The 24,044-nt window shown below is 36.0% G+C and overlaps 1 protein-coding gene across 5 annotated transcripts in view; it reads left to right on the top strand.

Moving 5' to 3' along the window:
* LOC119526777 (Golgi pH regulator) overlaps positions 1–24,044 on the top strand; it is a 56,206-nt gene that overhangs the window by 8,287 nt on the left and 23,875 nt on the right. For 3 of the 5 annotated variants that reach the window (XM_037826189.1, XM_037826188.1, XM_037826190.1), the window contains 4 exons: positions 181–284; positions 4,317–4,423; positions 4,850–4,951; positions 10,871–10,991. In XM_037826189.1, the coding sequence (XP_037682117.1) occupies positions 181–284; positions 4,317–4,423; positions 4,850–4,951; positions 10,871–10,991 (434 nt within the window). The remainder of the gene's footprint in view (positions 1–180; positions 285–4,316; positions 4,424–4,849; positions 4,952–10,870; positions 10,992–24,044) is intronic. The other 2 variants (XM_037826192.1, XM_037826191.1) reach the window with 1 other exon arrangement.

Below are 24,044 nucleotides of genomic sequence, written 5' to 3'. Positions count from 1 at the left end.
AAAGTTCAAAAGTACTCCCCTCTTTGGTTTATTTCTTTAGCTCCAGGCAAGGTGTGGCTGCAACCTTGTTTCCAACAGCTTGAGAATTTTTTCAGAATAAGCTTTCTAACTCATAACCAGATTATCAATTCAATATTTAAGACAAGGAATGATTTTTAATCTCTATTTGGCTTTTAACAGGTACGTCAGTATGTTGTTCAGGTGATCTTCTCTGTGACTTTTGCATTTTCTTGCACCATGTTTGAGCTCATCATCTTTGAAATCTTAGGCGTACTAAATAGTAGGTAAGTAAGAGTACCAATGAACTCACCTCTTGAAGAAACCTCTGTTACTTTATTTATGGTAGAAAAGTTACATGGATCTGATAACTGAAAAAATCCACCACATGGTGAGTTTAGCTTCAGTAACTATAACGATGACAGCAAAAGTATGAGTCCCAGCCACCTAATATTTGACAAAGATTGTAATATAGCAGAAAAAAAAATGTCTGACCATTAACTCTGAAGTATTAATCAAGAGTGAGGCTGTGGAAGCCTAGATCCCCGGCTTCACTCCTAGAAGCTTTATTTTCCTTTATGACCAAATCCCAGTAACGACCCTTCGCAATGTTCTGCTGATTTAAAATCTGTACCTGAACAGATCAGAATTCTTGTTGCACAGCTACTAAGGGCCTCCCTGAAGACTGAACTCCAGTTCTTACCTTTGTTGATTTTATAGACGTGGTTAAGTCTGACTGAACTTAGTGTTTTTTTAAATATTTTTTTAAAAGGAACTCCTTATTCCCTGATAGAAGACTTTTTAGTGTATGAGACAGTCTAACCAAAATGTTTCTTGCTTATTAAACTGCAAGCTTGAGGTTTTTAGGTCAGTATTTGTATGTAGAGTGCATCAGCTGTTCAATATAGACTTTTGCTGTACTTTTTTCCCACTACATGGAACCAGCTTTTAAGAATAAAGAGGCCTTTCTTCAGCCTTTGACTCTATAGTCAAGAATCAATGCTGAGCTAAGCTGCATAAGCTCATTACAGACCCCTGATGCTTGAGACTTATAGAGAGACTATACACTCATATCCATTTCCAAGATGTGGTAAGATGGTTTCTTGGTGGATCAATTAATAACTTATGGTATGGTAAAACAGGAATGTCTTCTGACTCGCCTACTTTTAAATTTGTTCTCTAATAAGCCAAAACCTTACAGACCCTATCACTATAGAGAACAATTAGGCAAGTCTTATTTTGCATGCTGATCGTTAGATTTTATCATCACACACTGGACACTTCACTGCTATCTAAGCAGAGGTCAGCAAACTTTTCTGTATAGGGCCAGATAATAAATACTTTAGGCTTTGTGGAATATACGGTTTCTATCTCTGTCATTGTAGCACAAAAGCATCCATAGAAAATACATGAACAAATAATCTGGGCTGCGTTCCAATAAAACTTTATTTATAAAGGCAGGTGGCTGGCAGGCCATAGTTTGCTGGCCCCTGATCTAAGCATTGATAAAAAGGACTATGGCTCAGATATTCTAAAATATCTGAGAACGGTCCCCAACTTTTAACTTATTTATAATTACTAATCCCCTATAGTAAGTCATATCACTCAGTTACTTTGTTATATTTCGCAAATAGTTTATCTTGAAGAGTTTAGGAAGTAACATTGCTAAAATCTGGTTGTTCCATTGTTGCTTTATTTGGGATTGGGTTTGTTTAGGCTGAAATATGTCTTCGGTTATTTACCTATTTATATAACAACATTATTTGGTCCTCATACAGAATAGAAATTTGAGCCTGAATCGTGTATTATATCTGAGCAGTCACTGGATTCAGAACAGTTTTCAAAGGTGAATCTTCAGGCTGACCAAGAAAATTCCCTTGGCTCACCTCTGAGCAGAGGTGATATATTGGCCTCCTGTTCATATATGTAATCTTGCTAGGTTCCTTAATTTTCTCAAGAAAATGTCACCTTACCCTCAGCTCAGAGACACTTAAAATATGTGGTACCCTACCCTCAGCTCAAAGACAGTTAATATATATGGTTTGCTTTTAATTGGCAATATGGATTACACTTGTAATTTTGAACTCACTACCTCCTGATATCTTTAAGCATCTTCACTGAAATATTATGTAAGATTACCTAGAGAATGTGCAGCTTGTAGTTTCTCTGGATGCTCTAAAGTAAGGTAATCCAGACCAGCAAAAAGCTATCAGTATATCTAGAATAAATGGTATTGGCTTCCTATAGGGTAACCTTTACTGAAGGCTTTTTGTTTTATGATGCCTCCCATCTGTACTAAGGGGGAACAATAAGAAACAGCCCATGAAATCTAATGATGCTTCTGTTGAAGGGATGTTGTTCAGGACACTTGTAAGTACATTCATGTTAGAAAATAAGCTATTTACTCAAAGGAAGCATAATCATTACTGATTCTTTATGATCTCGGTAATAATTCAGTAATACTAAATCAGTAATGATTATGCTTCCTTTGAGCAAATGGTTTGTTATTTTCTTATGAACACAATGATTTATCTGACTGATCAAATTTCCTATTTCACACTGATTGTTAGAAAACTTAGAACTAATTTTATGACCCACCCATAGCAAGTTTCCATGGTGTTCATTTGCATAATAGCTATCAGGCCTGGCCCCATCTTTTACCTATCCTTTACCACTGTTTTTCCTTTCTTTCATGTTTCCAAATAATTCATTTCATAATCCTGTATTTTTTATATCCTCATATACCATTTAACCCTTTTGCTAAACAAGGCCTTGATATAAGTAAGTTTAAAAATCACTGAAGACAAAGGATACCATCAAGAAAGTGGATAACCCACAGAATGGAAGAAAATTTTTTGCATATCATATACCTGATAAGGGACTTGTGTCTAGAATATATAAAGAACTCTTACAACTCAATAATAAAAAGACAAGTAATCCAATTTTAAACAGTGGACAAAGGTTCTGAATAGACATTTGTCCAAAGAAGAAATAAGCACATGAAAAGATGCTCAGCATCATTATACATCAGGCAAATGCAAATCAAACCCACAATGATATACCACTTCACATTCACCACCATGGCTTTAATCAAAAGTAGCAAGTGTTGGCAAGGATGTAGAGAAATTGGAACCCTCATACACTGCTGGTGGGAATGTAAAATGGTGTAGCCACTTTGCAAAATAGCCTAGCAGTTCTTCAAAATATTAAATATACAGTTACCATATGACTCAGCCATTCCATTCCTAGGTATATACCCAAGAGAATTGAGAACTTAAGTCCACACAAAAACTTGTATATGAATGTTCATAGCAGCATAACTCTCAATAGCTAAAAAATGTAAACAACCTAAATGTCCAGCAACTGATAAATGGATAAGCAAAATGTGAAATATTCATACAATGGGCTATTATTCAGCCTTAAAAAGGGGTGAAGTTGTGATACATGCGACAGCGTGGATGAACCATGAAAGCACTATGCTAACTGAAAGAAACTAGTTGCAAAAGACCTCATATGGCATGATTCCATTTATATGAGAGGTATAGAACAGGCAAATCCTTAGAAATGGAAAATAGAATAGCAGTTGCCTAGGACTGGAGAGCTTGGAAGGAATGGAGAGTGACTGCTATTGGAATCTGGGTTTCTCTTTGGGGTGATAGTAGCATAATTCTGAGTATATTAAAATTGACTGTGATTATAGTAGCACAATTCTGTGAGTATACTAAAAACCATTTAGTTGTACACTTTAAAAGGTGAATTGTATGGTATGTGAATTATCTATCAGTAAAGCTATTATAAAAAGATAGAAAAGTTAAAAAGACTAAATTTTTTAAAATCAATAACTTAAATACAGTTTATAATCCCTAATAAAAGTCATGTAAATCTGATTTTTATATATTGAGGGCACAAAGGAAGTATTTCTTAGTCTTTATAGCATGTATTACTATTGACATTTATTTCCTTTTAATTCTTATATTGGAGTAAGGCTCCCAGTGATGAATGGAAACAATAGTCATTCTACCAGTAATGGTATATGTTTATATATGTTATGATATACATTGCCTATGAATATATATAGCTAAAGCAGTAGTATTCTTAATTAATAAGTGAAATTTGGGGGAGGTTAAGATAGTCACATTTACCTTTAAGAACTTTGCATTATATCTATTTTTTAATGTCTACAATGAGCAGATAGTAACAGCTAATAAGATGGACTGTATTCAGCATTGAGTACAAAGAGCAGGGGACCCTTTGGAAGACAAGAGATTGAAAGTCGTTGCCCTCACCCGCCCAGTGATATTCTTTGACATTTATTCCAGCTCCCGTTACTTTCACTGGAAAATGAACTTGTGTGTAATTCTGCTGATCCTGGTTTTCATGGTGCCTTTTTACATTGGCTATTTTATCGTGAGCAACATCCGACTGTGTGAGTATTGTAACCCTCTTGTGAGCACATAGATTGAGAAGTATTCTTGGGGATTGAGTTGTGGAGAGCTTCATTTCTAGATTATTTTCAGTAGCTACTGCTATTTGGGGGCACTCACAGCACCTTAAAAATGGTGACACACAATAAATATTTACTGAGTGAATGAGTGGGTTATTTGCCCTCTTTCAGCTTTATTTCTGTTTCTACTACATTAATGTCTCTCTTATCTCAACCCACTTCTTAATTTCAGCAAAATTTCTCTTATGGTAATAAGGATGCTTTGACCAAAAATTACATTGTCCATCGCTCATTTGCAAAGTGAGCAAGCCAGTAAAATATTAATTAGCATGATCCTGTATCTTTAATCAGAGCAAGCCCTTTAATAGATACCTATTTTCTCTAACAGTCTTATCTCCTCTATCTTAGTGCATAAACAGCAGCTGCTTTTTTCCTGTCTCTTATGGTTGACCTTCATGTATTTCTTCTGGAAACTAGGAGATCCATTTCCTATTCTCAGCCCAAAACACGGTGAGTGTGTGTATTGGGAGGGGGAGGGGCGATTGTTTAATTTCCTTGTCTTGAAAAAATAATAATTATTTTAAAATTTCTGACTGTAGGTCCAAGTATGGCAAGCTATTTCTCTAAAGAATTCTGGTTTCAAACCAAATTTTCTCCTTCATCCTAGGAGGTATTAAATGCTAGTTATGGAACAGAGTTCCATCATTCTAGAGCAGAGTTTTTGACCTGGTTTTATGTATGAACTTCAACAGAGCAAGGGGTGACGTTGTCCTTAAACCTTCTGATATTGTGTGCAGAATTATGTAACTATATTTGTATGTACATCTGAGGGCAAGGAACCCATAAACTTTTATCAGATTCTCACAGGGGTCTGTGACCCCAAAGGTAAATGACCATTGCTCAAGTGATGATAAAGATTATCTTTATCGGAGTGTGTATATTTTGAGGAAGAGAGGTGACATGAAACATTCACAATTATTGGGTTTAAAAAAAAAAGCTTTCCAGGAATCTGTCTATTCTCTCACAAAAAATTCATTTTAAATACAAGAACAAGTCATGATCTGGTCTGCTACCCTAATTTCTAAATGAACAAGGATCCCTCAGACAAGTCATTCCAGAACTGTATGTCAACCTATCTAAAATAGATTAGTGAAACCACCTGTAATAAATATATTGAACTTTCATACTGAATCTTTTTTTAGAAATATGTTAATTTCACTAGCCAATATCTATTGTGGTTCTTACTGCAGAAAACAGAATCTCTTCTACCTAGTTTAAAGCAGAAAGTGATTTTTACAGGATATTAGGTAATTACAGAAATTCTAGGAAGGCAGGAATGTCAGCCTTAAATGTTAAATGCTACACAGTGAAGAGAAACACCCAACCATGTCACAGTACTAAATTAGCAAAACCCCACTAACGTCATCACCTGCTGTTCAGGGCCTGGGATATCAGGGACCAGATTGTAGAACCTCTGCCCTGGCTGCTTCAGCTCCCAAGTTCTGTCATCACCCCACACTGTTCACATCTATGTTTGAGGTCTCACAGGAGCATTTCAATTTGGTGAAACCTAGGTAACATTCAGAAGTCTGGGAAGGATGGCTTTTAGCTTTCCAGACTCTCTAGAACAAAAAGACATGCTAGGAGATTGGAATGAATGTCGAATGAACTAGTCTCTAGTATGTGCCATACCTACATGAAACCTCCAGTGTCTACTTATTGCTTTAGCAGGGATTCAGGGAGAGAGGTTATGAGATTCTTCTGCAGGAGATTCAGAAGAAAGGTGCAATCTTACAAGCATATTCAACATTATAAATAATTATATATTTTGCAAATAAAAATAGCTGTTTTGAAATTTCAAATAACATTAAAGAAGGCCCAAAAAAAGTTCATAAACATCAATCTGACCTATCAAAAGCATTAAGATTCTTAGCATGGCACACAGGACTCTTTAGGGCTTGGCTACTGCTCTCTTTCTCTATGTGTTCTGTCATCCAGCCATACCAAATGTCTTCAAGTAATCCTTTCATCCCTTGTCTACCCTCTGAAAAGATTTTCCTGGCCATCATTGGGAGTTATTAATTGTATCAGCTATAAAACTTAAAATTACTTATTTCCTTTTCTGACTTCCTCATTAACCTGAAGTCAGAAACTATATCTTATTTGTGTTCATATCCGTTGGGCCTAGCCTGGAACTTAGCATATAATAAGTGTTTAATATATGTTTATTGAATCATAAATGAAAAAAAAAATTTTGTCTCTCTCTGGTGTTAGAAGATTTCAAGAATTTAAAGCAAGCATTAACTAATCATACCCTGAAACACACTGAATGGAAATTTAGAATTTGCTGATAAGGTCAGCATGCCCATGTCATTATTGGAAAATATTTGTAATAGAAAAGCTGCAGATACTATAGCTCTCATGTAAGCCTATTTCAAATAAGCCCACCAAGAGACAAATTTGTGATGTTAGAAATGAGGGAAAAGAGTTATAAAAGGACCTACCTGAATGACCCCAGGGCTGCTGACAAGGATAACGCAAGATGATGCGTTTCTCCAGCTTTCTCCTTGCTCGCATGACCAGCGCAGCCAGACCACGCCAGAGGGAAGATGAAGACCATGACATCTGTTGCACCTCCATGTCACAATCATCTTTTTTTTCTAAATTTAATGGGAATACTCTGAAGGGGATACTGAGGGGAAGAGCTAGGGTGATAATTTCAGGTTTAGTCTTTCCTTTGAGCTCCAAAAAATAGACATTTGGGTTTTAAGTCAGAATGTTTATGTCTAATTTGTTTGACCCTCTTGGAGAAATGAATAATAAGGTAAGTTTAGGCAGTGTTGGTCTGAAGGCCAGACTTACACTGCCTGCTTAGCGCTTTCTAAGGACTGTCTAGGCAACCAGTCCGTTTATTGCTGTGGAGACCAAAAGCACTATAAGAAGCAGTCCTTATATATGATGAAAAAAATGTCTGTAACAGTACTCCTTGTACAGTGCCTGATACCCTAGGAAAGTTGGAAGATATTCCATAATGGAAAAGAGTAAGAGAAGCCAAGAAAGCACATAAAACAAGAAGGAATCTGTGAACAGATACAGAAGGTGAGATTGTCTCCTACAAGTCACCTTATCAATCTGACCCTCCATTTATTAACTGGTACAAAAGAATAATAATGACTGACTTTTACTTCATAGCAATGCTGAGATCAAGTAGATAGTATCTGCAAACTATTTTAAATAAGAAAAAGATATTTAATAAAATAACACTACCTTAACAGGAATAAAAGTAGGGGGAACATTTTTCCAGTTTTTTGTATTTAATAACCTGTATTAATCCATTGGAATTTTTATTATTGTGTGGTAACTGTACACATAGTGAAAAATATTTATTAAACACCTTCTGTGTACCAGGCAGCAAGGAAAACAAAAATCAATAAGACAGGATTCCTTCCTGTAAAGAGGATGCAAATTTAAGAGGTATTTGGAAAATAGATTCAACAGAATTTAGGTGGGAATTTATTCATTCATTTAACATTCTGCAAATATTTATTGAGCACTTACTTTATATTAAGTGCTGGGGATTCAACATGAACAAAACAAACTTGGTTTTTCCCCTCCTCTAAAGTTTATCATCTGATGAGGTAGAACTAGACAGTAAAGAGGTAAATATATAAACAGATAATCACTGCTTATGATCATTGTCATCAAGGAGCAAACAGGTTGCTATAATAGAGAATAATGCGGATAAGAATACCAAATTTAGTACAAGTGGTGAGAGTCAACCTTCTGAAGAAGTGATATTTCAGCTGAGATTTAAAGGACAAGACCAAAGAATTACCAAACAAGAAGGCATAAAGAATCATGTAAAGCCCTGAGGTAGAAAAAAAAGATATATTCAAAAGGAGTCAGAGACGGAATGGAAACAAGGAGTATAGACTTTTTTATTTTGGTGACTAGATAGATGATGCCATTTTCTAAGATAGGTAATGCAGAAGAATAAACAAGGTAAGGGGAAAGGTAATTTGAGTTTAAGATATGTTTTGAGTGGCCTGTGCCCATCAGGTGATGTTCAATAGGCAATTGCATACACAAGTCACGAGCTTTGGAGAAAGGTATGAATTTATCAGTGCACCTGATGGTGACTTCAGGAATCTAAAAAATTAGAGATCATTAGATGAACTGGAGAGATGGACAAGATTTCATTCAAGGAAAACCTATAGACTGAAATAAAAGAGAAAATTCTGGCCTGTTCAAAGCAAGAAAAGACCAAGAAGAAAGAACTAGAGACACAGAGCCAGGAAAAGAAAATAATTTTAAAGAGAAAGAATTTAATGCCATAAAAGATCAAATAAAATAAAGATTGGAAAATGTCACTGAATTTTGCATCCAGGAGAAAATTCATGACCATAGTAAATGGTGAAGAGCCCAGACTCTGGAGCTAGACTGTTTAGATTTGAATTTGGACTCTGGCACGTATTAGCTTTGTGACATTGACTATCTTACTTAGCCTCCCTGTTCCTCAGTTTTCCTCATCCATAAAATGGAGTTTTCAATATCTAACTTACGGAATTGTGAGGATTAAATGGTTTAATACATGTAGAATGCTTAGAATATTAGCCTGGTACATAATAGATGCTTAATAAATGTTACCTATATATTACCATCACTATTATTAGTGAAAGCAGTTTCATTCAGTATAGAGGAGTGAAAATAGCTTCATTTGGTATAGAAGAGTGGGATGAAAACTGGGTTTTAGCCAGTTTAGGAATGAATGAGAGGTGAGGAAGAGCTGACAGTAAGTGTAAACTACTTTCAAGAAACTTGGCTATGAAGGAAGAAATAGAAAAATAGGTAATGAGGTAAACTCAAGACCAGATTTTTCTTAAGAAGGAGATGAAACTGAAGGTAAAGAACCAGCAAAAAGGAAAGAATGAAGATATAAAGAAAGAGGGGACAGGTAATGAGCAAGATTCTAGAGACTGTAGAGTAAAAGATCAAAAAGCACAGTTGGAAAAGTTTTAGCTTTGGACACCATCTTGTTCTGCAGGAGATAAGTTAGGACAATGATTACAGATGTAAATATTTAAAAAGGTAAATATTCAAATATTTAAGGTGAAGGTAATTTATATATAATACCTTATTTCTTACATAATAAGGATATTTGCTAAGGGAAAGGACGAGGGGAGAGGGGGCCTAAGGTGTAGCTGCTCAGGGATGTGGGAAGAGATGCCTGACCAAGGGCAAAAAAAAAGATTGCTCAGTAGTATTCTGAGCTCTGCTAAGATTAGAAGCTATAAATTTGCAATGCCACCAATATCAGGATGCATTTTAGCAATTTTTTAGGCAATTCAGGCGTGGGCACAGGGAAGGCAAAGTGTTAGATTGATCTAGGATTGGGGATTTGTAGGATGAGTGTTTTAGATGGAGGAGAGTAGGGAACTGAGGGTGCTGGTGAAAGATGATGATGTAAGCAATCCTGGAGTCCAAGCTAGATAAAGAAGGAAATGGAAGCTAGGGGGAGCAGAAGACTAGGAACCAGAGGTTGCAATGAGTTCTAAATCAGGTGTAGCAGAAATAAAGGAGGAAGAGGATCAAAAGACTAAGAGGGCAAGGGGGTCAGAAATGGAATACTGGAATTTTCCGTTTCAAAGCTGACAGAATTCCTAAGTGGCAGCTCTGATGTTTGGTCATAGAAGTGGATGGCTGAAGGGAATTATATCCTACAAAATAGTTTTTTCCTATGACTCCAAACTCCCTGAGTTATTCTTCAGCTTTGCTTTTTCTCACTTATCCCAGATACCTCAACATTAGCATTTATTTTAACTACTGAGTTAACTTTCAGCATTTTCAAATGATAATGAATGGTGAATATACAACTAGTAATCTAAAACTCATGTGTTTGCCTTTGGATTTATCATTCATCTATAAATTCAGCCATTTATTAGATGCATTATGTATTTACTGAATTCAGAATGAAGACATAAGCTAAGGAGCTTATGACTAAAAGGGAGATGTATATATAAATATATATATATATTTTTGAAAGTAACTATATTGCAAAGTATTACATGCTGTTTATACTTTTCCAGTAGATTTATTTTCCTAAATTTTTCACCGAAACATTTACTAAAAGTACTTTGCTTTGTTGTGTTCATACTACCAAGATTAAAAATTAATATTGTTTGTTACAATTATTGTTATTATTTTATATTACCTTTATCATCAAACAGTAACAGAGATGACTCTGAAGTATATTGAATAGCAGGAAAATAAATAGACATTTATTAAATAAAATTTACACAATAATTAAAAGTTGACTTCATGAGTTGGTTGTATATAATGGTTGATGTTTTCAGTGATGTTACCTTTTGCAGTACAGATGGAAGCCAGTTTATCTATTTACCTAGTATTAATGTGCTTTGATATTTTTAGGGATCTTGTCCATAGAACAGCTCATCAGCCGAGTAGGTGTGATTGGAGTGACTCTCATGGCTCTTCTTTCTGGATTTGGTGCTGTCAACTGCCCTTACACTTACATGTCCTACTTCCTCAGGTAATGGGAACTTTCGTCTCATCTTTTTTTCCCATTGCTTCTTAAATACATATGTCCTATCTAAACAACATCATTAATACTTAAATATTAGATCTATGACTCTGCCTTTTTATTCCTGTCTTCTTTTATCCCTATGGGCACTGACCTGGTCAATCTTTCTAAAATAGGTCTTATTTCTTATATTGGTTGTCTTTGTTATTTGTCCTTATGCATTCATTCATTCGTTTGTTTGTTTTATTAGTGAAATAGTGGGTTTATGGAAGAGTCATGAAGAAAATGCAGAGTTCCCATTTTATCCACCCGCACCACCGACACACACACACACACACACACACACCGTTTTTCCTATTATCACTCTCCATTAGTGTGGTACTTTTCTTACCATTGATGAAATGATATTATTATAATTATGCTATTAACTATAGTCCATAGTTTACATAAGGATTCATTGTTTGTGTCATATAGTCCCATGGTTTTTAAAAAATTTTATTCTAGTAACATATATACAACCTAAAATTTCTACTTTTAAGCACATTCAAATAAATATTTCAGTGTTACTAATTACATTCACAATGTTGTGCTACTATCCATTAACAAAACTTTCCATCATACCATATTGAATCTCAATACCAGTAAAGCATTAACTCCCCATTCCCTACTCCCATCCCAGAACCTGGAAACCTGTATTCTAATATCTGACTCTGAATTTGCTTATTTCAGTTATCTCATATCAGTGAAATCATACAATGTTTATACTTTCGTGTATGGCTTATTTCATTCAACATTATGTCTTCAAGCTTCATCTATACTGTAGCATGTATCAGAACTTCATTCCTTTTCACAGCTGAATAATATTCCCTGTATGTACATATGGCATTTTGTTTATCCATTCATTTGTTGATGGGCACTTGAATTGCTTCCATATTTTGGCAATTGTGAATCGCTATGAACATCTGTGTGCAAATACCACCTGTTCAAGTCCCTGCTTTCAGTTTTTTGAGTATATACCCAGAAGTGAGATGGCCAGGTCATATGGTAAATCTATAGTTGACTTTCTGAGGAACCACCAAACGATTTTCCACAGCAACTGCACCATTTGACATTCCCACCAACAATGATTATTTCTCCACATCCTCTCCAACACTTATTTTTTTTTTTATAGTAGTCATTCTAGTGGGTGTGAAATGATTTCTTATTGTAGTTTTAATTTGCATTTCCCTAGTGACTAATGACATTCAGCATCTTTTCCTGTGATTATTGGCCACTTATATATCATCTTTGAAGAAATATCTGTACAAGTCTTTTGCCCATTTCTAATTGGGTTGTTTCTCTTTTGGTTGTTGAGTGTCAAGATTTCTTTATAAGTTCTAGATATTAAACCCTTCTTGGTTTCCAAATATTTTCTCCCATTCTGTACATTGTTGTTTTATTTTCATAACGAAGCCCTTTGATGCAAAAAAATTTTTAATTTTGATGAAGTCCTATTTATCTATTTTTTGTTGTTCATGCTTTTTTTGTAAAGTCTAAGAAAACATAACCTAACACAAGGTCCTGAAGATTCTACCCTCTTTTTTTTCTAGGAGTTTTGTAGTTTGATTCTATTTAAGTCTTTGATCCATTTTGAGTTTTATGATTGGCTTTTCCATTTCTGCAAAGAAATAATCCACATCAAAGTTACTCAAGCTAATAAATGAATTCAGCAAAGTGAAGATCAACTAAAAAAAATCAGTAGTGTTTCTATGGACTAGTAATGAACAATCGAAAGAAGAAACCAAGAAAAAAATTCCGGTTACAATAGCAACTAAAATAATCAAATATCTAGGAATAAATAACCAAGGAGGGAAAGGATTTGTACAGAGAAAACTATGAAACACTGCTAAATGAAATTAAAGAAGACGTAAATACATAAATGGAAATAAAATAAATGGGAAAATGTTCTGTGTTAATGGATTGGAAGACTAAATATTGTGAAGATGTCAGTCCTATCCAAAGCAATTTATAGATTCAATGCAAACTCAGTCAAAATCCCAACAACCTTCTTTGCAGAAATGGGAGAACCAATCATAAAATTTTTGTGGAAGGGTAAGGGGCCCCAAATAGCTAAAGCCATCTTGAAAAAGAAGAACAAAGTTGGAGGACTCAAACTTCCCAATTTCAAAACTTACTAAAAAGCTACAGTAATCAAAACAGCATTGTACTGGTACAAGGACAGACATAGACCAATGGAATAGAATTGAGAGTTCAGAAATAAACCCTCGCATCTATGACCAATCAATTTTTTACAAAGGTGCCATGTCCACTCAATGGGGAGAGATTAGTTTCTTCAACAAATTGTGCTTGGAAAATGGATATGCACATGCAAAAGAAAGAAGGGGGACTCCTCTGTGCCAGTTTGGATGTATTATGTCCCCCCGAATGCCATGTTCTTTAATGCAGTCTTGTGGCAGCAGAGGTATTAGTGTTGATTATGTTGGAATCTTTGGATTAGGTTGTTTCCATGGACATGTGACCCACCTAACTGGGTAATACCTTTGTTTAGATTATTTCCATGGAGGTGTGGCACCTCCCCCGGCTCCTTGGGGGGCCCCGCATACCTATTTTTATTCTCTGCCCAAATTACTTCGGGATGCGTCACTATTTCACACTAACCTGTACAAACCTACCAGGTCTCAATTCCTTTTCAAAGTTCCATGTAATTATGGTATTTGAACATAATGCATGAGTTAAATTGTTCAGGAAATATAGATCCTGCACCAAATAAACATCTCTTCCCATGGTCTCACATGGAAGTTGAAGTTTTAAAACACAGTCAGTATTGTCCTTTACCCTTTGGCCTGATTTGCCCTAGTCCTAAATAGGTCTGCTTCATTCCTATCTCTAATTGAAGTCTGGACTCTTTTTCACCTTTTTAACAATTGCTGTATGCACTAATAGTTACATTCATATCTGCCAAGCTCTAGCTCAAAGTTCCAGGGATCGATCAGGTTATACACAAAAAGGATCAGCATCTCAGAATCTGGAGATAGCCATTACAATTCAGGAATAGATGTGATTGTTGTAAGAGCTTACAATCTAGGGACCATTACAATAAGCATTCCCCTGATAAGCTGTGCTCTAAGATTCAATTCTGAGTTTACACATTGTAGTTAGTCCATATTGGTAAGGCATTGTAGTGTTTGCCTTTGTTTCTGGTGTAGTTCACTCAAAATGCTGTCTGCAGGATCCATTCACCTCGTTGGGTTGCATGTCTCACAGCTTCACTCCTCCTTATAGTTGCTCAGTATTCCATTGTATGCACACACCACAGTTCACCATTCTGTTCCTCAGTCATGTACCCTTAGGGCACCTCCATCCATTGCAAATCATGCATATTGCCTCCATAAACACCAGTGTGCAAATGTCTATTCATTTCTGCTCTCTGATCTTCCAAGTATATGCCCCCTAGTGAAGTTGCAAGACCTTATGGCACCCACATACTTACCTTCTCGTGGAACCACCACACTGTCCTCCAGAAAGTCTACACCATTCTGCTTCCTAACCAACAGTAAATACATGCATCCTTCTCTCCATGTTTTCTCCAGCACTTTTATACCTATTTATATTTTTTCCTACAATTTTATAGCACTATATTCACATACCATACAGTTATCCACAGTGTACAATCAGTTGTTCACAGTATCATCATATAGTTGTGCATATATCACCACTGTCAGCACTTGAACATATTACTATGAAAAAAAGTTTTTTTAACAAATAATAAAAGAGATAATAAAAAGAAAAATAAGTATCATACAATATACACTATAATAGTAGGGACGGACAACACCACAACTACCAAGAATCCCACATCCCTCCCTTAGATCCCCCTCTCATACACATTAAGCTTTGGTATATTGCCTTTGTTACATTTAATGGAAGAACATTACAGTGTTACTGTTGACCATAGACTGCAGTTTGCTTTGATTATATTTTTCCCCATACCTTCCCCTTTTCACCCCTCTGCATGGTTGACATTCGTTTTCCCACATGCAAGAACAGTTTTATATTTGTACATTTAGTCACAATCATTGACCACTCCAGTTTTTGCTAAGTTAAATGGTCCCAGTCTTTACCTTTTGTGTTTACCTCAGGTGTCATACATGCTCCTAGCCCACCCCTTTCAGCTTTACTCAGAGACATCTTTGTTCAGTATACTTACAGTATTGTGCTATCATCACACAATATTACACTGTCTATTTCTGGATCTATACAGTCAATACTGCTGAACATTCTATAGTCCTTCAGCATCAAATGCCTGATCTCTACCCACTTTCTATCTCCTGATAGCCTGTGTTATCAGCTTTTAACTCTCAAAGTTTGCTCATTACTGTCAGTTCATATTAGTGAGACCATACAGTATTTGTCCTTTTGTTTCTGGCTAACTTTGCTCAACATAATGTCCTCAAGGTTCATCCACATTATTATGTTTTGTGTCTTTGTTCTGTCTTACAGCTGCATAATATTCTATCATGTGTATGTGTCAGTTTGTTTATCCACTCGTCTGTTGATGGACATTTGGGCTGTTTCCATCTCTTGGCTATCATGAATAATGCTGCATAAACATTGGTTTCCAAGTGTCCGTTTGTGTCTTAACTTTCAGTTCCTCTGAGTATATACCTAGTAATGGAATAGCTGGGTCATATGGTAAATCTGTACTTAGCTTCCTGAGGAACCGCCACACTGTCTTCCAGAGTGGTTGCACCATTCTACATTCCCACCAACAGTGAATAAGTATGCCTCTTTCTCCACATCCTCTCCAGCACTTATAATTTTCTGTTTTTTTGGATAATGGCCATTCTGGTAGGTGTGAGATGATTTGCATTTCCCTAATAGCCGGTGAAGTTAAGCATTTTTTCATGTTTTTGAGCCATTTGTATTTTCTCTTCAGAAAAGTGTCTGTCCATGTCTTTTGCCCATTTTTTAATTGGGTTGTATCTTTCTGTTGTTGAGTTTAGGATCACTTTATATATTCCAGATGTTAAACCTTTATCTGATATGTAGTTTCCAAATATTGTCTCCCATTGCATAGGCTGCCTTTTTACCTTTCTGACAAAGTCCTTTGATGTACAAAAAGTGTTTAATTTTGAGGAGATCCCATTTGTCTATTTGTTCTTTGGTTGCTCGTGCTTTGAGTGTAAGGTCTAGGCAACTACCTCCTATCACAAGATCTTTAAGATATTGCCCTACATTTTCTTCTAAGAGTCTTAATGGTCTTAGTGCTAATGTTTAGCTCTTTGATCCATTTCGAGTTAATTTTCATATAAGGTATGAGATAGGAGTCCTCTCTCATTCTTTTGTAAATGGATATCCAGTTCTCCAAACACCATTTATTGAAGAGGCTGCTCTGTCCCAGTTGCTTTGGCTTTACTGCCTTATCAAAGATGAATTGTCTGTAGATGCTAGAGTCTATTTCTGAACACTCAATTTGATTCCATTGGTCGGTTTATCTATCCTTATGCCAGTACCATGCTGTTTTGAGTGCAGTACCTTTGTAATATGCTTCAAAGTCAGGTAGTGTGAGACCTCCCACTTTGTTCCTCTTTCCTCTTTCTCAAGATATTTTTGGCTATTCAGGGCACCTTGCCCTTCCAAATAAATTTGGTTATTGGTTTTTCTATTTCTGCAAAGTAAGTTGTTGGGATTTTAATTGGTATTGCAGTGAATCTATAAGTCAATTTAAGTAGAACTGACATCTTAATTATATTTAGTTTTCCAATCCATGAACACAGTATGTTCTTCCATTTTTTTAGGACCTGTTCGATTTATTTTAGCAGTTTCTTATAGTTTTCTCTGTATAGGTCTTTTGTGGTCTTCATAAAGTTTATTCCTAAATACTTGATTCTTTTGGTTGCTATTGTAAATGGAATTTTTTTCTTGATTTCTTCCTCTTGTTGCATATTATTTGTTGCATACTGTAAAAGAACACTACAGATTTTTGCATCTTAAACTTGTAGCCTGTCACATTTCTGTATTCATTGATTAGTTCTAGTAGCTTTGCTGTCGGTTTTTCTGGATTTTCTACATATAGAATCATGTCATCTGCAAAGAGTGAAAGTTTTAGTCTCTCTCCAATTTGGATGCCTTTTATTTCTTTTTTTTTCTTGCCTAATTTCTCTAGCTAGAACTTCCAGCACAATGTTGAATAACAGTGGTGACAGTGAGCATCCCTGTCTTGTACCTAATATTAGAGGGAAAGCTTTCAGTCTTTCTCCATTGAATATGATGTTAGCTGGGGGTTCTTCATATATTGCCTTTATCATATTGAGAAAGTTCCCATCTATTCCTATCCTTTGAAATATTTTCATCAAGAAAGGATGTTGAATTTTGTCAAATGCCTTTTCTACATCGATCGAGATGGTCATGTGGTTCTTCTGCTTTGATTTATTGATTTATTGATCAATTACGTTAATTGATTAGCTTGTGTTGAACCAGCCTTGCATACCTGGAATAAACTCTACCTGGTCATGGTGTATATGTATAATTCTTTTAATGTGTTGCTGGATTTGATTTGCGAGTATTTTGTTGAGGATTTTTGCATCTGTATTCATTAAAGAGATTGGACTGTAATTTTCTTTTTTTGTAGTATCTTTGTCTGAATTTGGTGTTAGGGTGATGTTGGCTTCATAAAATGAGTTGGGTAACTTTCCCACCTCTTCAATTTTTTTTGAAGAGTTTGAGCAGGATTGGTACTAATTCTTTCTTGAATGCTTGGTAGAATTCACATGTGAAGCCATCTGGTCCTGTGCTTTTCTTTTTTGGGAGCTTTTTGATGACTGATGCAGTGGCTTTACTTGTGATTGGTTTGTTGAGGTTGTCTATTCTCAAGTCAGTGTTGGTTGTTTATGCTTTTCTAGGAAGTTGTCAATTTTGACTAAGTTGTCTAGTTTATTAGCACATAATTGCTCATAGTATCTTCTCATTATCTCCTTTCTTTCTACAGGGTCAGTAGAAATTCTCTCTCTCTCTCTCTCTCTCTCTCTCTCTCTCTCTCTCTCTCTCTCTCTCCTTTCTCTCTTTTGCTAGCCTAGGTAGGGGTCCATCAATTTAATTGATTTTCTCAAAGAACCGTCTTCTGGTTTCATTGATTCTGTTGTTTCCCTGTTCTCAATTTCATTTATTTCTGCTCTAATCTTTGTTATTTCTTTCCTTCTGTTTGCTTTGTGGTTAGTTTGCTGTTCTTTTTCTAGTTCCTCCAGGTGAACAGTTAATTCTTCAATTTTTCCTCTCTCTTCTCTTTTAATATAGATGTTTAGGGCAATAAATTTCCCTCAGCACCACCTTTGCTGCCTCCCATAAGTTTTGATATGTTGTGTGTTCATTGTCATTTGCCTTGAAGTATTTACTAATTTCTCTTGTAATTTCTTTCTTTACCCACTGGTTTTCTAAGAGTGTGTTGTTTAGCCTCCATATATTTGTGAATTTTACAATCTTCTGCCTTTTACTTATTTCCAACTTCATTGCATTATGATCCAAGAAAGTGTTTTTTAAAATATCAATATTTTTAAATTTGTTGAGACTTGCTTTGTGATCCAACATGTGGTCTATCCTAGAGAATGTTCCATGATCACTTGAGGAAAATGTGTATCCTGCTGTCGTGGGGTGTAGTGTTCTATAAATGTTTGTCAAGTCTAGTTCATTTATTGTACAAGTCAACCTCTCCATTTCCTTATTGATCCTCTGTCTAGATGTTCTGTCCATTGATGAGAGTGGTGTATTGAAGTCTCCGACTATTTTGTAGAGATATCTATTCCTCAGTGTTTGTCTCATGAATTTGGGGGCACTCTTGTTTGGTGCATAAATATTTATGATTGTTATGTTTTCTTGATGAATTGACTGTTTTATTAATATTTGTGTCTTTCTTTCTCTTTTAATTGTTTTACTTTTGAAGTCTAATTTGTCTGATTTTAATATAGCTACTCCCACTTTTTTCTGGTTGCTATTTGGTGAAATATCTTTTTCCAACCTTTCCCTTTCAGCCTATTTTTGTCTTTTGTCTAAAGTGAGTTTTTTGTAGAAGCATGTAGATGGATCCTGTTTTTTAATCCATTCTGCCAGTCTGTGTCTTTTTATTGGGGAGTTTAATCCATTAGCATTTAGTGTTATTACTGTAAGGGCAGTACTTTCTTCTACCATTTTGTCTTTTGGATTTTATATGTCATGTCTTGTTTTTTCCTCTCTCTCCTTTTACCCTTCCTGATAATCTTCGTTTCTACACTGTTCTCCAAACCTCTCTCTCCTGTCTTCCTATCAGCCTGTAGCACTCCCTTTAGTATTTCTTGTAGCTCTGGTCTCTTATTCACAAACTCTCTCAGTGTCTGTTTCTCTGAAAATATTTTAATTTCTCCCTCATTGTTGAAGGACAGTTTTGCCGGATATAGAATTCTTGATTGGCAGTTCTTCTCTTCCAGTATCTTAAACATATCATACCCACTGACTTCTTGTCTCCATGGTTTCTGCCGAGAAATCTGTGCACAATCTTATTGGGCTACCCTTGTATGTGATGGATTGCTTTTCTCTTGCTGCTTTCAGAATTCTCTTTGTCTTTGACATTGGACAATCTGCTCAGTAAGTGTCTTGGAGTAGGCCTATTGGGATCTAGTCTATCTTTCCTTTTTCCCTTCTCTTCTTCTGAGACGCACATAACACATATATTCGTGTGCTTCATGTTGTCACTCAGCTCCCTAAGACCCTACTCATATTTTTCCACTCTTTTCACCATCTGTTCTTTTGTGTGTTTGAATTCAAATGTCTTCTCTTCTAATTCACTGATCCTTTCTTTTCCCTGTTCAAGTCTACTGTTGTATCCCTCCATTGTGTTTTTCATCTCCATTATTGCCTTCATTCCCGTAAGTTCTGCCATTTGTTTTTTCAAGTTTATGAATTCTTCTTTATGATCATCCAGTGTCTAAATTTCTTATATCCTTCATCTCTTTTGCCTTATCTTCCCTCCGTTTATTTAGTTGATTTTTTTTTATTTGATTTAGGAGATTTGTTTGAACATCTTTAATTAGTTCTTCTCTCAGCTCATTGAATTGATTTAGCTTTAGTTTTCCCAACTCCTGTATCTCGGTTGAACTATTAGTTTGTTCCTTTGGCTGGCATCCTGTAAGTTTTGATATGTTGTATTTTTTGTTTCATTTCCCTCATGAGATTTCCTAATTTTCCTTGGAATTTCTTCTTTTACCCATTGGTTGTCTAATAGTGCATTAATTTCCACATATTTGTGAAATTTTCCAGTTTCCCTCTGTTTTTGATTTAGAGCTTCATTCCATTGTGATCAGAGAAGATACATTGTATGATTTCAATATTTTTAGGCTTATTGAGACTTGTTTTGTGACCAAACATGTTGTCTATCCTGGAGAATGACCCATATGCACTAAAAAAGAATTCATATCCTGCTGCCTGTTGGGTGAAATGTTCTATATATGTTTGTTAGGTCTAGTTGGTTTATAGTATCATTCAAATCTTCTGTTTCCTTACTGATCTTCTGAGTAGATGTTCTGTCCCTTATCAAAATGAAGTGTCCTATTAAGTTAGGACTATGTATTTCTCCTTTGAAATCTGTCAGTATTTGCTTCATATATTTTGGGCTCTGCTGTTAAGTGCATATATATTTCTAATTTTATGTCTTCTGGTTGAATTGATCCCTTTGTCAGGATATAGTGACCTTCTGTGTCCCTCATAACAGTTTTTGACTTAAATCCTTTTTTATCTGATATTAATATAGCTAGTCCAACTTTTCTTTTGGTTCAACTTTCATGGTACAGTTTTTTCCAACCTTTCACTTTCAACTTGCTTGTGTCTTTGACTAACTTGTAACAGCCCATCATTGGTCATGCTTTTTTTTCCATTCTGCCAATCTCTGCCTTTTGACTGGAAATTTTAATCCATTTATGCTTAAACTAACTACTGATAGTGCAGAACTTCCTTCTGCCATTTTGCTACTTGTTCTTTGTAAATCTTAAAACTTTTTTGTCCCCCAATTCTTCTGTTAATGCATATTTTCATATTTATTTGATTTTTTGTATTGTACCATTTTGAGTCCCTTCTCATTTCCTTCTGTATATATTTTTCAGGTATTTTCTTTGTGGTTACCATGGGGCTTAAGTTTAACATCCTCAATCTATGACAATCACATTTGATTTGATACCAACTTAACTTCATTAGCATACACAAACACTATTCCTATAACTTGTATCCCTCTGCCTTTTTTGTTGTACTTCTTACAAATTATATTCTATATATCCATATGTCCAAAACCATAGATGTATCATTACTTTTTATTCATTTGTATTTTAGTACCTGTAAGAAGTAAAAAGTGGATTTATATACCAAAAAATACAATACAGTACTATTGGCGTTATGATTACCCATATGTTTACCTTTACCAGAGGTCTTTATATCTTTATGCCACTTTGAACCACTGTCTGGCATCCTTTCCTTTCAGTCTGAAGAACTCCCTTTAGCATTGCTTGTAGAGCAGGTCTAGGGCTGACAAACTCTTCAGCTTTTGTTTATCTGTGAATGTCTTTATCTCTCCCTCCCTTTTGAAAGACAGTCTAGCCAGATATAAAATTCTTGGTTGGCAGTTGTTTTCTTTTACCACTTTAAATATTTCATCCCATTGCCTCCTTGGTTTCTGATGAGAAGTCAGCACTTGATGTTCTTCGGACTCCCTTGTACATAACACACTGCTTTTCTCTTGCAGCTTTCAGAACTTTCTTCTTATCCTTGGCATTTGATAGTTTTGTCATGGTTATCTTTGAGTTTATCTTGTTTGGGGTTTGTGCTGTTTTGGATCTGTTATACACCCCAGAAAAGACTATGTTCTTTTAATCCAGTCTTATGGAGGGCAGACCTATTGTGAGTGGAACCTTTTGATTAGGTTGTTTCCGTGGAGGTGTGACCCTGCTTATTCAAGGTGGGTTATAATTCCCTTGCTGGAGTCTATGAAAGGATAAAAGGCAGAGACATTTCTAAGAGAACTCGGAGAAACTAAAGTATGTAACCCAGTTTGCCCCCAGAAGAAGCAAGGAGGACCCACAGGATCTGAGAGAAGCTAAGACAGAAGCCCAGAGACATTTTGGAGAAAGCCACAGAAACCAGAAGCTAAACCCAGGAGAGGACCAGCAGATCTGGCAGTGTGCCTTTCCGTGTGACAGAGGAACCCCAGATGCCATCAGCCTTTTCTCAGAGAAGGTGTCTTACTCTTGATGCCTTAATTGGGACATTCTCATGGCCTTAGAACTGGAAATTTGTGAAGTAAAAACCCTCATCATAAAAGCCGATCAATTTCTGATTTATTGCATTTCGGCAGCTTTAGCAAACCAAAACAGGGTTCCTTGGGCTTCTTGGATGTGAATATTCATGTCTTTCATTAAATTTGGGAAATTTTTTGCCGTTACTTCTTTGACTATTCTTTCTGCCTCTTTCTGTCTTCTTCTGAGACTACCAAAAAGTGTATATTGGTAAGCTTGGTGGTATCCCACACATCTCTTAGGTTCTGTTTTAGTTTCCTTGGTAGCTCAAGCAAGTACTGTGCAATGGGTCAGCTTAAACAATGGGAATTTATAGCTTACGGTTTTGAGGCTGGGAAAATATCCAAATTAAGGCATCATCAATGCAATGTGTTCTTCCCAAAGACTGGCATTCTGGGACTGGCTGGCTGCCAGCAGTCCTTGGTCTTTGGCTTCTCTGTCACATGGCAGTGCACATGGTGGTGTCTTGTGGCCTCTCCATTCTCTTCAAGGTTCCATTGATATTCAGCTACTTGCTTCTTGTGGCTTTCTCTGTCTGAATTTCATTTTGCTTATGAAGTATTCTAGTAATAGGATTAAAGCCCATCCTAATTGAGGTGAGCCACACCTTAACTGACATAACTTCATCAAAAGTCCTACTTATAATGGGTTCACACCCCCAGGAATATATTAAGTTTAAGAACATGTTTTTCTGGGGTACATACAGCTCCAAACCACCACAGGCTGTGTTCACTTTTTTTTCTTCCCACCCGGAATCATTTCAACTTTCTTGTCTTCATGTTCACTGGTTCTTTCTTCTGCCAGCTCCAATCAGAAACCATCAAGGGACTTTTTCATTTCGGTTATTGTGTTCTTCACCTCCAGTATTTCTGTTTGGTTCCTTTTGAAAATTTCTGTCTGTTGAGATTCTCATATTGTTCATTCATCCTTTTGCTGATATCCTTTAGTTTGTGCTCCATATTTTCCTTTATCTCCTTGAGTGTATTGAAGATCATTTTTTAAAAGTTTTTGTCTGACATGTCCAAAATCTGGCATTCTTCATTGACGGTTGCTGAATTTTTATCTTGTTCCTTTGGATGGGCCATAATTTCTTGTTTCTTTGTTTGACTTGTAATATTTTGTTGCTCAATGTATATTTTTAAATTTTAATGTGTTAACTCTGGGATTTAGTCTCTGAGCTATCTGTTCCTTAAGTTTGTATCCCACTAATGATTTGGCAGAGATTTCCTTGAGTGCCAGGAGCTATAAAAACAAACCAACAAAGGCAAAACAAACAAACAAACACACAAACAAAAAACCAACTTTCACAGTCTTTGCAAATTGGTTCCCTGTTGGCTGGTATTCTTCTTCAGAATTTAGCCCTCTTATCAAAAATATCATCCCAAGGCAAAAGTGAAGTTCAGGTTCCTCTCCATCTTTTCTGAGCCTGTGTCTTCTCCTGAGCTTGTGTTTGCTTATGGCCTTAGCAATACCCCTGTTTACAACAATCAGAACATGCCCTCCACTCCCTTTGAAATAAACTATTCATCCCTCCTGGGTGGTCTATTGAATGTCTTAAAGCAGGTAACCCTTTGCCCCAGGCCACTTTGACTTACTTGTTTCTTACAGTGCTTTAGCTCTCAGCAAGCTGCTTCTGCCTGTAGGGCAGGTTCTGGGAAGTGAGTCAGAGTAAAGTTTCATGATTCAGTCTTCCATGCTGCCACCCAATAGGTTGGCACTGACATGCAGTTAACCCAGTATGTACATAGGGGCTTCT

This window comes from Choloepus didactylus, chromosome 2 (genome assembly GCF_015220235.1).
Source record: "Choloepus didactylus isolate mChoDid1 chromosome 2, mChoDid1.pri, whole genome shotgun sequence".
In the NCBI taxonomy this organism is placed as follows: Eukaryota; Metazoa; Chordata; class Mammalia; order Pilosa; family Megalonychidae; genus Choloepus; species Choloepus didactylus.
Note: the sequence above shows the minus strand (reverse complement) of the source record. Positions and strands in the feature narration are given on the sequence as shown.